At 41.1% G+C, this 17296-nt stretch overlaps 1 protein-coding gene across 1 annotated transcript; it reads right to left on the bottom strand.

The window, feature by feature from the left end:
• Nucleotides 1-11620: 11620 nt before the first annotated feature.
• IFT22 (intraflagellar transport 22) lies at nucleotides 11621-15189 on the bottom strand. Its single transcript, XM_068655755.1, has 5 exons — nucleotides 15031-15189; nucleotides 14696-14775; nucleotides 14516-14605; nucleotides 13601-13803; nucleotides 11621-12696 (listed from the first exon to the last, which is right to left on the bottom strand). Exons 1-5 carry the CDS (start codon nucleotides 15067-15069, stop codon nucleotides 12548-12550), a joined length of 561 nt encoding a protein of 186 aa, XP_068511856.1. The 5' UTR covers nucleotides 15070-15189; the 3' UTR covers nucleotides 11621-12547.
• Between the last annotated feature and the right edge of the window lie 2107 nt (nucleotides 15190-17296).

Raw genomic sequence — 17296 nt, 5'->3', positions numbered from 1 at the left:
AAATCAGTTCCTGCAAGTATTTGGACCTGCTCTGGGTCTGTGCCTTGTTCCAGCTTTACATTCCCTCTCTTACTTTCCTGTTTCTGGTGCCAGTAGAAGATGGTTTATTGCCTGGTGCAACCCATTAAAGTCCCTTTGTTGGAGCTTGGCAATTAGTTGAGCAGAAGAGTATAAAAATCACTTTGGCATCTGTGGGGTTGAAATGGCAAGGCTGACTTAAAGTGTCCCTGAAAGGCTTTTTATCTGCCCGCAAGGTGATGGAGAAGGGAGGAGCGGTCACCCAGACACTGAGGGAAGGTACTGCCTGATGTCTCTGCAAAGTGTAGCTGTTGGCGAGGTTTTGTTTTATTTTGTTTTGTTTTCTGTATAAAACCTCTCTGCTCCTGTAGGGTCCCAGTGCGGATACATCCATGCAAGACCTCACTGGCTGGGGGGGATGAATGGTATCCCACTGCTCAGCACTGACAGGCCCCAATGCCAGTCCTGCTTTCTGTGTGAGGAAGTCCTGCAGAGTTGAAGAGTAAGAAGGGGAAATGGGAGCTGTTGTCATTTGTATGACCGATGCCATACAACAAATGGACATGCCTGTGCCTCAGCCCCAGCCTTCCAAATCATGAGCCACTGGGCACGGTGAGGATGAGGCCTACATGCTTTTTGCTCTAATAACTGAGGTAACAGAGGCACACTGAGGGCTGATCCATACAGACCATTTACTTTAGAGGTGTTCGAGATTAACTCCTTTCACTTTAGGAAGTGTTTAAAGAAAAGCTAAGAAAGGCTGAGCACATGGGGCTCCCATGACCCTTCCTGGGCCTTGGCTCCATACCAGGCCAGATTTTCAGATCAGTGGTGCTAAAGATCCCCAGAATTTACTTGACCTATGACCGAAGCCATGAAGGAGCATCAAATGGAAATTCCTAAGCTGTTTTTATAATATTACAAAGCAACCCTTTCACGTGTAGTAACCAGGAAAAACAGCTCACAATTTTATGCTATTGAGGAAATAAAATATTTTGAATTACATTCCTTTAAGATGTCTTGCTAGGCTTAAAGGGCTGACTTTCTTCTCTTTTCTCCTCTTTGCAGGCTTCATACATCAAACGAACTTCAGTGGAGTCATTCTTGCCTCACACCAATGGTAAGAGGAAAGAAGCAAGTTATTCATGTTTAATGTTACTTTGTGCCAGATGTTTTGCTGGTAGAAATCCATAGCTCCACAGGCACCAATTTCTTCAGGATCTGGAATGTCTGGCCCCATTTCTTTCTCCATTCTGGATGGTCTGTGAAGGAAACCACTTTATTTTGCAATATTGAATATTCATGCTGGGAAAGTTATAAGCAAAAACAAAATAATGAGAGACAGGGTCTCTAATAAGCTTCCTGTCACATGAGGCTCTGGTTCTGTTGAAGCAGATGTGTTTGCTGACTTGTTTCCAAAAGGTTTGTTGAGTGGTGATTAGTTTCTGTCATACTGATGTTATCTCTCTGTGGTCTCATCCAATACAAGTAGTTCTGTAAACAGTGAAACCTTTTTTTCCTATGGATTTATATCTTGGATTGCATTTTGGCAAGAATTCTCTGGTGTTTAATGGGGATTGAGTTCATGTTTAGCCTATTTCTTCAGTGAGGGATGAATAATCTGTCTTCTTCATTTGGCCATCTATTTTCACAAAATTTGCTGAAATTAAGTATTTTCAATGCCCTCTGTGAAAGTTGACTGGGATTTATGGACAAGTTCTAGGGTTATTTGGGGCTGACCGATGTAAACAAATATCAATGTGAATCTTGTTTTTTTACAAAAACAAAAATGCAAGAATGTATTTTTTGAGTATTATGGCCTTAGGTATTACTTATTTATGACTTATTTATACTTATTTATGACTTATCTATATTTATATATAGGATATGTTTTATTTGTAAACCTCTATGAAATACGGTATTTTTTGCTTCACTGAATGCATATTAAAGCATCTTTAATTTATTCTTGGTATGGGCCAGATGAGATTAATTTTTTCCTTGTTGGACATGGAAAAGAGGTGCCATACGTTTTAACTTCCATGTTTGCACAGGTGAGTGCAGACGAAGAATACATCATTTAGAATCAGACCTCTCCAGTTCTGGTTTGGAAAGGAAGGAAGGAAACATAGAACTGAAAATGACCTTTTGGGTTGCTGAGTCCAGTCTTGTGCTTCTGCAGGGAGCCAAGTTCCCAATCCTTTTCATAAACAGATTGTGCTATTCAAAAAATGTACTCTTTCCTCCTCGATGTGTCTCCTATCCTCCCATTTACCTACTTTACTTGGGAGACTGCTCCAGAATCTCCTAGTTTTGATAGGAAGAAACCTGCTAATTTCCATGGTCAATTTATGCATGTTTGTTCTTATTCCAGGAACATCCCTTAGGCTGATTAGTTCTTTTCTTCTCCATAGAACTACAGTGAAGCTGTGCACATGCTCTGCTGTGCCAAGTCCAGTAAAGGAGGCAGGAGCTTGTCTTTGTAGCCAGCCTTCACTTGTTTCCTTCATACCTTAGCTGTTCAGAGCAAACTCTTATCAACAGTGTATGCTTAGCCTTTTATGTCATTAAATGTGCAACATGGTACATTTATGTCATTACGTCATGATACATCATATTAAGCAAGGAGAAAGTTCTTGTGGATCATAGATAATTAGAGGAACTGGTCAAGCTTCCAAGATAATAGAAGAACTGAGAATGGCAACGGGAAGGTTAGCAGCAGTTTCACTGACTATAAAAGAATGATCTTTTGCACAGCCTAAGGGGGTCATATAAAAGTTATGGACACCATGAAAAAAGTGAGGAGATCACAGCCATTTTAGCTTGTTTGTACAAAATAAGAGGCCTGAAATCTTCCCCTGCTTCTTCCATGTTGATCTTTCAAATGTTGGTAGCATCTGGTCATAAGGTTCAACAGGGGTTTCTTGTGGCCTGATCTGCAAAACTGTAGGCTTCCTTGAGTTTCAGCACAAAACCTTTCTTTCAAGTCCTTCTCAGAGATGAGAAGAGTCCATCTTGATTTTATTCATTTTACTTGCATAACTTTGATTAACTTTCTAATTATCTTTCCAATTAATAACCCTACTAGCTCTTCAAACTGCCTGATTATTTTTTACAATGGAAATATAACTTCTCTTTCTCCTATAGAAAAAAATGATTCCATTACTGTTAGAAAAAGTGAGTAGGATCTAAGAAAAAAAGCTTTAAAAAATCACAGTGGCTTCTTTCAAACCTTCTTGATACATTAAAGTCACAAAGAGTGAAGAAAAAAGGCACATATCCAATTTTTTGCATTCAACTTGAGAACAGCCCTGTAGGCCAGACAGCTCTGGAAGTCTCTCTCACTGTGTTTTTTTAACCTTCTACAAGGTTAGTTTGCTTAATGTAAATTAACTTAAAAATGAAAAAGGAGAGCAATAATTCAGAGGTAAGAGAAATAGATCAGACAAGAAGGCAAGAAGCAGATCAGACACGAATGTGATATGTTTGTTGTGCCAATATAAAAGGTAGCATCTGTTTATGATTAAAGAGGAGCTATTACATGGAAAGAGAACAAGAGATGGAGATCAGGGCTCACTCATCTTCCATTGCAAAGTAGCCAGATTTCTTCATTAGATTAGATGGTGGCAGATTAAGCCTTTGATTCTGAGTTGAATCTGGAGGGTCCTAAGAAGGACAGCAAATTTTAAACCCCCACTTACTACATTTCGGTGCTGAGCAGCCACGCTCGGACGCCATGTGCAGCTCTCTCAGACAGTGGTGCAGAGACGTCCTTCAAATTCTTCAGATGAGTGATTTCTGAACATTGCTCATCCTTGTTCCCCAAACATATCAGCAGCCAAAGATAACTGGAGTGGAATGCAGCTAAACTCATCTTCCACATCAGTTCCCTGCCTCCTCCGAGCCTCACCCGGTCCCAGGGGGCTGCAAGGGTGTGCGTGGTGGCCAGCTCTCACCCAGGAACCTCCCCTGTGCCTGGCAGATTGAGGTTGGAAGGGATCTTTCCTGTTTTCTGGCCCCTTTCAGGGCTGACAAAAGGAAGCCAGATGACCCACAACTTCTGACGAAGTCTTCCAAGTCTTTGTTAACTGGAAAGATGGTGGATATTGGCCAGCCATGTCTGGGTGTAAAAGAAAAAGAAAATATCAGATGGAGTCTCCGGAGTCTAACAGAAACTGCAGACGATTGAGAATAAATGTCCCGAAGGTTTTTTTTTTTTTTTTTTTGGTTTTTGTTTTTGTTTTTGTTTTTAATATTAGACTTCAGCAAATGACATAAGAAAGAGCAACCACAGGCACTCATATCACCAGAAGTGTACACGCATTCTTGATCACCACACGAGTGTTGTTAATGATCTCATTGTCGTGTGATTCCACCTTCATACTTAACTTTGACTGTTAGCCTGGCTATAAGAATGTGCTCTCTAGCTGTGTGTTTGGTTGTTTATCTCACTTGTCCCTTCTTATTATTTTCAACCCCATCTCACAGAATAAGTCTTGAAGTTACGAAATTCCTAAAAAACTCTTGTGTAAGGTAGCCATGTCTGTATAGAGAATAAGGGAGGAAGACCTGTCTAGGAGGGCAGAAAACCTACACGTGGGTAAATTCTTAAGACAGACTAGTCTTCAATGGCACTTAGGATAAAATGTTTATCTAATACTGCTAGGTTTTTATGGGGATGGCAAACAAATTATTTAGTAATAGAAAATGTGTGTTTGTCTGTTTGGCCTCTGTGAGCTCATGGTAGTGAAAACTGTAGCAACGTCTAAAGGGCATTAACAGATAGGATCAGAATGGCCCAGGTTTGTGTCATAGACCCCATATCTTAACAGGCCATGGAAATTCCCATTTAGCTGAATAGGTAAGGGTGCACGGAGTGCAAGTTTTAGCTTTTGTTGCTAGTGCTCTGTAAAATAACCTTTATGGTTTGCAAACTCAGACCTGTGCAGGTCTGTATGACCTAAGTTTTGCACCTCTCTCCAGTTGCTGGAGAAATTTAAGGTCCAGAAGTTCAGCTTTATTCTAACAGATCCAGATATACCAAATATTTAACTTCTGTGGGCAACGGAACTGCATCAAGGGTTGGGTTGGCTTGTTACATTGTGAAGGTGTCAGCACTGTGTGCTGCAAAATGACATGCAGCCTTGGGGGGTGAGAGCCAATGCTTCCATGTGTATGCTCAATGGAAAACAGATGGAGCTTTCATTAGATATTACTTTTAATGATCTGCTTTAAAAGTCAAGATATGCCATTCTGAGCAGAAGAAGGGCCTTCTAATACTTTTGTGTAGGTCCCAGGCTCATTATCTTAGCTACAGATAAGATTGCAAGATCCTGGTATCGTTAGGAGCGTCAGTTAAACCTCTGCCATTATTAGGATTCCAAATGCAGCATAGCAATTTTGGGGCCTAAGCAATATTTTTTCCCCAAGACATATCTTTATTTAATGACTCAGAGTTATGATTATGGGACTGGCAGTTGGTAACTCAGTTTCTGAAGTATTACCACTTAACCTAGGGTCAGACTAAAAATCCTTCAATATTCATTGCAGGGCTGATCTTTTGCTCCATTGAGGGCCTGGTCTTCACTGTTGACGTTGGTGTGACTCCTCCAAGTTGTCTTACTGGCTGGGAGCATGAAGATCCTTCCTAAAAAGATGAACCCTGCACTCTGTGCCTGTAGGTACTAAATCAGCTTTTGACAAGCAAAGAACAATGCAGTCCCGGGGTTTTAGGAATAGATGGTTGCTGCCAAACCACAATAAATGCTTTTGTCTGGAACTCATGTAACAGCAACATAGCAATGGAGGGTGTGTCCTCGTCTAGTAGTCCCTCTGAGCGAATTCTCAGAGACATGTTACCAGGATTCAGTTAGATTTCATGAAACTAGTAGAGAAATAGGCTCCCGTTTCCTTACAAAGGAAGGCAGAGACAATGGAACTCAGCAAAACATATGGCTTTTTTGTATTCCTGTCTAAGGGTTATGCAAGCAAACTCTAGTGCCCATCCTCAGACAGCAGACTCTGAAGGAAGACTCATGAGAAAATTTGCATTATCTTTCTTCTACTATGAGTTGATAAAATTGCTTTACTTCTTCTGCATATGTATAAATACAACCTCTGATTTCCAGTTGGAGCATATGAATCAGAACCCAAGCTTCTCAAGGTTCAAGGAACTTTGGAGCTGATGGTCGGTTCACTGTCACCTCTGTGGAAAATACCCTCATAAATAAAAAATGCTTGCATTAATAAAAAAGAAATAAGCCCCTTGGTTTCATAAGAGAGCTGCTGGAAAGATCAGTCCTAGTTTATCAAGTTATTAATTAACTGCTACTCTGAAACCAGGTGTTTTCCCATCTCTTACTGAGATACTCTGTTAGAAACCTTCTTCAATTTCCAGACCAGACTTGAATAGTGACTAGTTTATCCATGTATATTCTTGTGCGAAAACTGTTTTTAGTTAAAATTATGCTCAAATGTAATGTGATCCTGAATATTAGGTTTCTCCTGTTTTGTTTTGTTTTTGTCTCTGTCAGGAAAAAAAAAAAGCGTAAACATAAGGTTATCTTACATTCAATGTCAAATTATTTCCTCCTACAATTCAGGGAGAGGTGGGAGGAATTAGCTAAAGGAGCAGATGATAAGAAAGTACTTTATATTTCAGTTTGTGCCACTTAGAATGGTCCAGTCTTTCAACAACAGTTGCCCTGCTCTGATGATTGTGTTATCTCATGTCTAGGTAAATAGTCAATTTTCTCTCTTTGTGAAATATTTACAGATATTGAGCAGGTACTATCTCTCTCCCTATGTTGCTAGAGTGAAAAACGAACAAACAAACAAACAAACAAAAAAACACCAAATACTTCTCATGCAATTGTTTCTTTCTTCTTCAGCCACGCAGGTGGCCCTTTTCTCATTCATCGTAGCTTTCCAAGCATGAGTGGCCAAAACAGTACACTGCACGGAGCCAGTTCCCTCAGCTGGTGATTACAAGAAGTGGTAAGAGGATTCCAGATAATGCTGCTTTTGAAGAGGACTGATTTTCTGAGGATGAATTCTCAGCAAATTCTAAGCGGGCACCTTCATGATACATCTAGTTATGTAAATCTCAGTCACTCAAGGGGGAATCTTGTGCTAAGTAACATAAGCTGGGGCAATGCAAATATACACCTGACCTCACCACTGGCCTGCTTCCTACACATGAATTAACTCCCTGAGCTGCTTGGCCTAGTAGCATATGGTATCTTTTACTCACAAGTGGAATAGTGTCTGTGTGTGCAGGAGGAGTGCTGACTACAGTTATGTGAGTTACTGGCAGAGTATTCTTCTAGCATCTCAGGAAAAGCAACTTCTCAAAAAAGTAAATGAATCTTTTGAGGAACCTTTGCTGTACCACTGAAGTACTCTAGCAGTGAGGACTTCTAGAAAGGGGATAGAGGAAATACTTGCAAGTGACCTTCAAAGCAAGGTACAAAGCAAGTTGAGAAATTGAGTAGTTTCAAGATCTGATTTTAAAAGGGCCTGGGTACCTCCTAGAAGTTGCTTCCTCAATCGTCTGCACATCGACTCCCTTCGTAATTCTAGATGAGCATACAAAAATTCAGCATGGATGGGCACTCTTGAATGTGCTGGCCTACACGACTTCCTCAGAGTCACTTGGAAGTTCAATAACACAAATAGGAACATAGGGTTTCTTATGTCTATTGTGTCCATTAGAACAATACTGCTGAGAACAACTGAGACCAAAGGCCTGGCCTTCAAAATACAGAACTTGAAAGGAAAGCAACATTTTTTTGGTAAGGTCCAAATGTATTTCATTTGACTTTGCCACTACTCCCAAAGTTTGGTTGTAAACAAGTAGGATTTCTGCCCTGGAAGCCACACATCTGGATTGCAGTGCCTGTGACTGTATTCATCATCACAGTAGTTTTGGGCTTCATAATATTCTGCGTGTGTAGAAACAGCTTGTAAGAGGCAAATTGAACAGACTCTTTTATAATTGAAAAACTTAAATGTTTTTTAAGTAAAGTCTTCATGATAGCCACAGCCATCAACCTTCTATGCATGTTTCCAACATCTTAAAATTCTGCTTTTTGCATCCTGCAGAGTTATTCTGAGTCTGACTGTTCCCCATCAAATTTCCATACTGACTTTTTGTCCAGACAGGTCAACTGCCCAAACCAACAATGTACTGGCTACTTTAATGGTAGATGAGTGTGAACTTCAGTAGAGCTCACCTCTAGGTATAAACTTGTTTGTAGCTACACAGTAGTAAAGCCTTGAAAATCATTTCTGTACACCACAAATATAGTGATTTAAGCTTTCAGGATAATCCATATTTAATGCCAAGTGACAAAATAATGTTGCACCAGAACAACCCCTGTGTAAGTAACAGGTTGTTTTCTTACTTCATGTTTGTCATATCCTGGGGTCTTTGGATGCCACAATGTGGAGACTGTGCCTATTTGAGTGAATTAGTATTTAAAATATTCTGTTTATTAATGGCTTACGATGGCTCAGTTGTATGTCCTGATCCACCCACAGTTGCCCAGACCATGTCAATGCAGGTGATCCCAGCAAAGCTACAGGAAAAAACAGCCACTATATTCCAGCATGGACAAGAAAACACACAAAGGGAAAGAAACTCAGAGGCTTCCAGTTTGTGCACAGTTCATACAAAGTAAGGGCTTGGGTGTGCGTGGCTGCTGGCATGAACAAGAAGGGGAGACAAACTGTTTGCTGTAAGGGACTGAGGACAGCTAGAGAAGGCTGCACTTATCTGGTGGAACTGACAAGACCTCACGGATTCTCTACCTACCCTTCCGCTTCTTGGAAAGGTCATCCAAAATGCCTTTCCAAACTTCCAGGCATGGTGGTAAGATCCTCAGTGTGGAAGGGTTAAAATATAGTGCTTTTTCTGCAAGCTTGCTCTTTTGTTCCTAAGTTGCTCCTACTCCTAGTTAAACCTGTAGCTTGCCAACTAACTGTTTTCTGTGTAACTTGTGGCTGATTACCTCATGTTCCTGGTTTCCTTAAACTTGCCTGGGTAATTCTTTGCTCTCACAAGCAGAAGTATGGATGGAGCCACTTGCTAACCGCATCGCTTCAGGCAAACAAATAAGGCTGCACAGCCCCAGTCTGGCTAACGTCGTGTTGTGGGAATGTTTGAAGCTCCTCAGACTTACTGATAGCAGTGGAACGGCAGCGTGCAGAGTGCACAGAGACTAATGTATGTCTGTCCTGCATCTGACATTCTCCTACCCCTCTTCTAACTGGGTGTCTCTGTGGACCCCTTTCATAAATCATTAATGAACTATATTTCTGAATAAATACTTAGGAGGAGTGCCTGAGGCAAATGGGGTTGTTTAATCTGTAGGGGAGGCTGAGGGAAGACCTCTGCTCTCTACAGACACCTGAAGGGGTGTTCCAGTGAGGAGGGCGTGGGTCTCCTTTCTTAGGTGACAAGGGATAGGGCACAAGGAAACGTTTTCAAGTTGCACCAGGAGAGATTTAGATTGGATATTAGGAAGAATTTCTTCACAGAGAGGGTGGTCAAGCATTAGAACAGGCTGCCTGGGGAAGTCCCCATGCCTAAAGGTATTTAAGAGACATGTGGATATGGCACCAAGGGACGTGGTTTAGTGACAGGACTTGGGAGGTCAGGGTGATGGTCGGGCCTGGTGATCTTGAAGGTCTTTTCCAACCCAGATGATTCTATGAATCTATAAAGATCATGGTTAACATTTTATGTGAAGCAAGGTGGTGAATAGATCATTGACTTTTTAACCCTGGCCTCACTCAAGCACTGGTTTACATTTCAAGACCAATTAGATTTGCTGGGTTTCACAACAGCCTTATCCAAATCCTGCTGTTGGGAGAAGCTGTATTCAGGCAGTATATTTTTAAAATTGGCTCCAACGCCACACAGCTGGCAACAAAAAAAATAATCTAAGGCAGCATATAAAAGACTTGTTCTCTAGTTAGACTGTGAATTTTCCAATAACTGTCTCCAATAGACCACCCTATGACACTGATTGCAAACATATAAAGCCATTTCAAAAGTCATATAAATAAAATGTAGATGTTGAAATGCCAACCTCCCACTATTTGACTCCAACCTTTTCATCTCTTACTGCTTATTTCACTTTTTTCTTTCACGGTATCCTTCCTCTCACTGGTATTTTCTTTCAGTACCCCTCATTTTCACATCAGAACAAAGTGGAGCTTTTAGCTTTAGCAGCACAGAAAGAGCTATCTGACAATTAAGAGGCTGGGGCAGCAAATACTGTGAACACACCAAGCACAAAGTAAAAGAATGGTGTGAGTTACCAGGACCAACTTCATGAGCCACACGCTTGCTACCAACCTGAGCAAACCAGAATATCATTGAAATTTAAATTCTCTGCAGCTTAGCTCAGTAGGTTTTGCTGCATTCATTTTACAGTTGTTTAAAAGATCTTCTTTTAATCCTTTGACTGCCTTGCCTTTGTTTGAAATAAAGAGCTTAATTATCAGCAAAAAAAAATACCTGGGGGAGCAAAACATACAACTGGAACAAAGAGGCTTTCAGACTCCATGTGCTTGTTGATTTTGAGCATAATGTAGAAATCTTCAAGTGGTATATGAAAAAATGAAAAATCATCTCCTACCTGAAAGCAATAAAAATAACTTATTTTGAGCTGCTACAGTCAAATCATTGTTAGACTACTGCAGTAAATCCCACTGAAGTGGGCTGAGTTCACAAAAGAAAGGGAATGACGATTTTTTGCCTGAAGTGCTGTGGACTTTTTGAGGTGGCCAGGAAAAGACCTGAGCTACTGCTAACACGTTTGTGACAGGGCTTAACACTCCGATTGCTCAATGAAGTTTGCTAGAGAAAGCCCTGACCACATGCTAAGGCCAGGAGAAAGATGTGTAAATGAGTAGATTTTTGAGGCATGTCTTCTTGCTATCTTGGTAAATGGAGAGTATTTGCAAAAGAACAGACTATTTATAACTCAGAAGAGAAAGAACTATGAAAATAGGAATAGTGGACTGATTAACTTATATCACTGAAAAAAAACAAGTAACTCTTAGTCCTGTTGTCTTGAACTAAAATGCATTAAGTAGTTCGTTTTTTAACATACTTTCTGTAATGGATGTTTACTAAAAGACGTTAGTGAGAGAACAAAGGCTGTAACAGCTGCAGCTCAAATACAGCTGGGTGACATGCAACATACAACAAAACAACCAGTAAAAATTAGTGCAGTGGGTCAGATGTAGTTCTGACAAGCCATTGATCCAACACCTCACAAGGTGAGTTACCGTACAAGGGAAAAGTGGATGCTTCTGAGAGATTCCTGCAGTTCCTGCTCCCAGGCCCTCTCTCCTTTAAGTTCTCTTCTTGAAAAATAAAAAAGGGCAACAGCATTGATAGATGCTTCTGTTTTTCATTCATCATTTCTTCATCTATTTGGGTCTGTGACAAGTTTTTTTCAAACTTCTCCTGTTAGATCTTATTAGTGTGAAATATATTGCAAACTTACCACAGTTCTTCTCACTAAAAATTGAACAAGTTGATAAGAGTTCCACAAAACATAATTAACTTTCCCTTTGAGAGCAAAAAGGACACATTTTAAAGTGTTTTTATTGCTTTAGTATTATATTACAAAAAATGCCTTCCACAACAAAACACACCAAGAATAGGGATGAGTGCAAACCAAACAAACCAGAAAGTAAATCATCTATGAAACCACTTATTTTAGTGCAATAGGGAACAGTAATAGTTTGGAAACAGCTTTTCCTCCTCTGGAGAATGCAGCACTTTTTTCCCCTCTATCGGAGCTCCTAGCATAGGTCAAAGTAATTCCACTACACTGAGACCTCGATTCTTTCCCTCCCAGAGTGTCCTATACGTTGTCCCAAACAAGGATAATTTTGTTGGAATAGGAGAAAAGCCTAGTCATGAGAAAGACTGCAAAGTACTCTGCCTTGCCAAGGCAATAGATATGAAATGTGTTCTCCTCAGATGCTTGACAGAAAGATAAGGAGAATTTGGAACATTAAAATTTAGATTCCATACCACAACTGCTTCTCAGATCTCCACTCCAGTCAGTTTCAACTGACTTCCAAAAGCATAACTTCTCCAGGAACACAGCTAACATGAACACTTTACTCAGATGCTTCAACAGAACTCCACAAATCTTATGTTCTGTCAGGCTTTCTTCTCCTAGTACCTTTACAAAAAGGCATTCTTAAGTGAGGAGATGACAAATACCCTTTTCTTTTGGTCTACAATAACACATTAAAAAACACCTTCCTGTACCTCTGATGCCAAATGGAACCAAAGCGCAGCTAAAGTTACCCAAATTCCTGGATGTGCAGCCATCTATTTGGCACCACAGTTCATCTGATGTCAGCACTTGGTTCTTTTGGTTAAGTCATAAATTGTGCAGTGTTTTCTCTGAAGCATTTATAGACTGGTAAATTCTTGTTGTGAGAACCTTTTCACAGGCTAGCATGGCTTACAAAGTGAAAACAACCCTTTATTTTAACGTTATGAGATAATTGACATTTCTTCCTTCTCTCTGTTCTCATTTATTATGTTGATAATGCTTCTGAAGTATTTCATAAATTCCATCCGAACATCTTCAGGATCTTCTTCTAAGTTGGAATGTACTAGTTTCAGCTTGTTCAGTGGGTGACCTTTGAAGGTGAAAAAAAAAAAATAGTTAAGATGTATTCATTTTAGAAAAGGAGCATTTACGATCAAGGTCAAGGGACAGCTCATGCTGAAGGAGTCTGCTGGAATTTGGTAGTATCCAATGTTTGATACCCCAGGTATCAAACAATGCGAGGAAGAAATGTATCAAAACTTGTTGGTATTACAACAAATGCAACTATCATTAAGGTTTAAAGTATTGGTTTTGGTCTCACATTTGATTAGGCAGAGTTGAACAATTCAGCACTGAATTGCAATTTTACTATTGAATTGATAGTCTTTGATTACTTCAAAATTATGGTACGATACATGTTAAGCTTAATATATATTAATACATTAATACTTTTAACAAATTTTGAACACTGTTTGAGCACTGGAATAGGCTATTCAGAGGAAATATGTATTCTCATATGTAAAGACAGCCACAAGTAATTCTGCCATATATAATAACATACCTATACTAATTTTAAGAGGAAGCTCATTTACCTTTTATTTCAAAAAGTTATTTTGATCAATAAAATGCAGGCTTAAATGTGTCAGTAAACAGAATGTAAAATTCAATGCAAGAAAAACTGCTAGTGATGATTTATGGCTACAGATATCAGGAGTTCCAATTCCTGGCTCAGCTGCATACTCACTATATGGCATTAGGGAAGTCACTCAAATGTTGCTTGTCTTTATTTTTCCTTTTGGGAAACATGGATATGGCTCACCTTCTAGCTGGCTTTTGAGGTTCAATACTTTTGTTTTTGCAAAGCACTCTAATAGAGTTCTTAGATTGGAAGATTGTCATGAAAAATGCAAGCTATAAGGTATCACCAATTTTAAAGATAAAGAGATCAATAAAAAACTCATCTGACTGGTACATCGTGTTTTCCATCTTCTTACCTAAGGATAGATTTTCTGTGTCCTCTGTACTGCCTGGCTTGTGATGTGCAACCAGGAGACACTGACTATCAAGCAGTGGCTGCTGCTGCACAAAACAGGAGTACCACATTTCAATTTCTTTCAGGTGACTGGGCATGTCAGGATTGAAGATTATTATTACGCCGTGAGAGTCCTTCATCAGAGCTGGCCAGCATGTTTCAAACCTTGAAAAACAGGTGCACAGAAAATGGTAAGATTGATAGCTGGAAAATGGAAACATACTCAAACTTCCTTAATTTTTTTTTATTCCTCAAGAGAAAAAGTTCTCCACAAGAACACATTACAGTACTTTTTCTTTAGTTAATACTTTTATTTTAGTTAGTTAGTTTAGTTAGTAGTTTAGTTACTTTAGTTAGTAATCTTGCCAGTGATCTATGACATCCTAAATATTTTTACTTACCTATCATGTTAGTTGGTCCCATGATTTGCTGACAATGCAGTGGTTGGTCAAATGCATATTTATTTATTTTTTCTCTAAAAACAGACCTGTCCAGTTCTCAATTGTATCCTTTGGCAATTAGGGCTTCAACCATATAAATACATTCTTTGAAGTCCATCATGTAATAATTTCGAACAGATAAAGGCAGTCTGGCAGACTGGGCCTCTGTCTGTCTGCTGTACCCATACTCCATTCTAGGAGCTACGGACATCACTGTTATGCTAAGTCCTTACCCAAAACAAACTGCAATGTCAGCTGGAAGCATCAGATGCTCTACAGGAGAAAGATATAAAAAAAATATAATAGGGTAAAGAGGTTGGGCTATTCCTCAACTCAAAATGATCACTGGTTTTAGGCCTTAAGCAGGAGAACATTGTGTAAGCAGAATCATTAGAAATTGAGTAACCTGGAGGAAGCAGCAGCAATACAGGACTTACTTCTGATCGCCGCTGCAATCCCACAGCTCCAAACGACACGCAGCTCCCTTGCTGTTACCGTTTAGGTTGGGCTTCTCGTACTCCAGGATCCTGTGGAAGCAAGCAGCCACCCCACAAATGGTCACGGCGCACAGGGCCACGGCCGGGCTGCCAGGGCGGCAGCGCACAGGGTCTGCTCACCTCACTCCTTGCGTCGGGACGTAGCTGCCGATCCCTTCTATGCTCTCCGAGACAAAATTTGCCAGCACGGATTTTCCAGCCTGGCAGAAAGGAGAGCGAGAAAAACACCTGTGAGCCTAGCACGCCTCAGCCACAACAACCAAACGCGTTCACCTCAGCTCACCGCGACCCTACCCCCGCCCTCCCCTCCCACCACTGCCCGGCCGCAGCCTCCGCGTTTCGGGGCAGCCCGGAGAGACCGCGGCCCTGAGGGCCCGGCGAGGCCGCTCCAGATTCACACCGAGCCCCGGGGACAAGCGGCGGGGGGCGGGCGGCCGGGCCGGGGGCTCGCTCACCTCGCGGGGCCCCACCAGCAGCACCTTCGCCTTCAACATGGCGGCCGCGACCGCGCTGCCGTTGGCGCCGCCGCCGTAAGGGGGAGCCCCGCGGGGGGATGGAGGCGGCCTCTCGCCGCCGCTTGGTGCCGGAGCTCCCCGTGTGGGGGCTGGCTCGGTCCTCGAGGTGCTCCCGTGACGGATTTGAGGCGCTGTGGGCCCGGGGACCGCAGGTTCGGTGTCTTCGGAGTGGGGCTGTGGTGTCCCTCGCTCGTGTGAGGAGGCGCTGTCCCAGCCTGGAGTTTCGCAGCAGATTTAGCTGCGGGTTCTCCCTGAGTGAACAGCGCAGCAATCTCTTGAAACTTCTTATTAAGTTTTCTTAGGTAAGCGTGAGGCTTTTTTAAGAGGCAACTCCTCAGTTAAATAAACAAAACCCAGCAAACACCCATCTGGCAGACAGATGTGCTGCTTCAGAGCTGTTTAGTGCCCAGGTACAATAACAGTTTTAGATGAGCTTTCAAATAGGGCCTTTAGGCGCTACCATAATGTAAATGTTTATTACTAGTACTACCAATAAATGTGAACCAGAATAGCTCTGCGCCCTCGCTGAGGGGTAGAGCCTTTTCTATCGCACTGTGGGCTGATCTGGCTCTTTCATTGCTTTCATGGGGTAGTTGATAGCTGTTCAGCGTGGCAGTGGCATCGCGCTTCTTGTGGGATTATAAACTTCAGAGAGGCCATAGTTTTCAGGCCGGTTGGACAAAGACGATACAAAAGGTGGTGGTTGGTCCTCGCAGTGGAGTTGATTCTGTAGTAGCAGGCTGGGCTGTGTTTTCTGTTTGTGAAGATCCTCGTGTGAGTCAGGACCAAATTCACAATTAAACGGGTCATTCTGTAGTTAATGCTTTCTGCTGCTGTGTTGTTTTCCATATTTCAGGCATAGTAATTTCTGAAGAAAAGACACAAAGAGTGACCCAGAGAGAAGAAATTAAGACATATCTCTTATTAGCTGGCACATGCCTTTAACTGCCATGTCCACAAGCATGTGAAGAGAAATGTGATATAAAGAAACCTATTCTTCTTCTATAAAGAAGAAGAGGAAAATAATGAACAAGAGGTAAGAGTGAAATGAGGTAAAACTGGCTGTTTGTGCAGCTGCCCAGAAAGCAATTAGGATTAATTTTTAGATGAGGTGTCAGATAGCATCTTTGTGTGTTTATGTTAGCCACTGAAGAGTAAGGAGAGCACAGCTGTCTAAGGCTGCAATTTTCAGATTTATCCATGTGATTTAGGGTTTTAAGTCACTTTAGAAAGTGGGAATTAAGCTGCCAAGCCACTCAGGGTGACATTTTGAAAGGCATCTAAGTCAAGTACATTTGATGTTATCAGCATCTGCCGTAGGCCTGAGTAAAGTTATGTTAGTTACTGATGTATTGTTTGCCGAGACTACACGTGTGCAAATCGGCAAGGCCATTTTGTTTCACTTATTTCAACCTCTTTGTTAGACTACAGAAGAGAGAAAACTCCAGCTGTAAGTGAACTACTTCCAGACCATACTGGTAATGGTCTATAAGTCTTGCATTTATTAGATGGCAGTTTTTCCACCATAATGTTTGGTAGCAAGCAAAAATGATCATCTCCAGATGATTCTCCGTGGACAGATCCTCCTTCTTCCTTCAACAGCCAGAAACAATTGCAGGCTATCAATAATATTTCACTAAACTATTCTTCACTCTAGAAATCTCTGTGAGAATTCAAACTAAGACACATTGATTGCCTTATCGTGGCATGTGATGCTTGTTGCCTGAACTGCAGATAAGAGGACTTTGCCTCCAAGTTAGAGGCCCACAGGTTTTACTGGAAGCAGCAGTAAAATGCAGTGCCAGTCACCTTTCAGAGAATACTTTAGCATTTGCAAATCATTCAGTCTTTTGGAGAACAGTATTTTAAGTTTGCATTATATTTTGTTTAATGTGGCATATAAATTTTTTCCTATGAAAACAACTCAAAAAATCTTTCATAAGTTTGTGGCTCAGTACTGGTACTTTGTTTAATGCACTGTAACAATATTTCCAAGCTTTGGGAAACATACCCTGGAGCAGTCAAGTTGTGTGTGAAAATAATGCCTTGGTTAGAAGTACAACCACATGGCAAGACTTACCATGAGAATAAATGCTCTGCCTGTTCGCTGTGTGTTGCATGACACTGTGTGTGTGTGCAGAAACAGCTTTCTAATGGATGCAGGTGGAGACCTGCACTATATATCCTGTTTATTTATACTAATCGT

This window comes from Anas acuta, chromosome 19 (genome assembly GCF_963932015.1).
Source record: "Anas acuta chromosome 19, bAnaAcu1.1, whole genome shotgun sequence".
NCBI lineage: Eukaryota > Metazoa > Chordata > Aves > Anseriformes > Anatidae > Anas > Anas acuta.
Note: the sequence above shows the minus strand (reverse complement) of the source record. Positions and strands in the feature narration are given on the sequence as shown.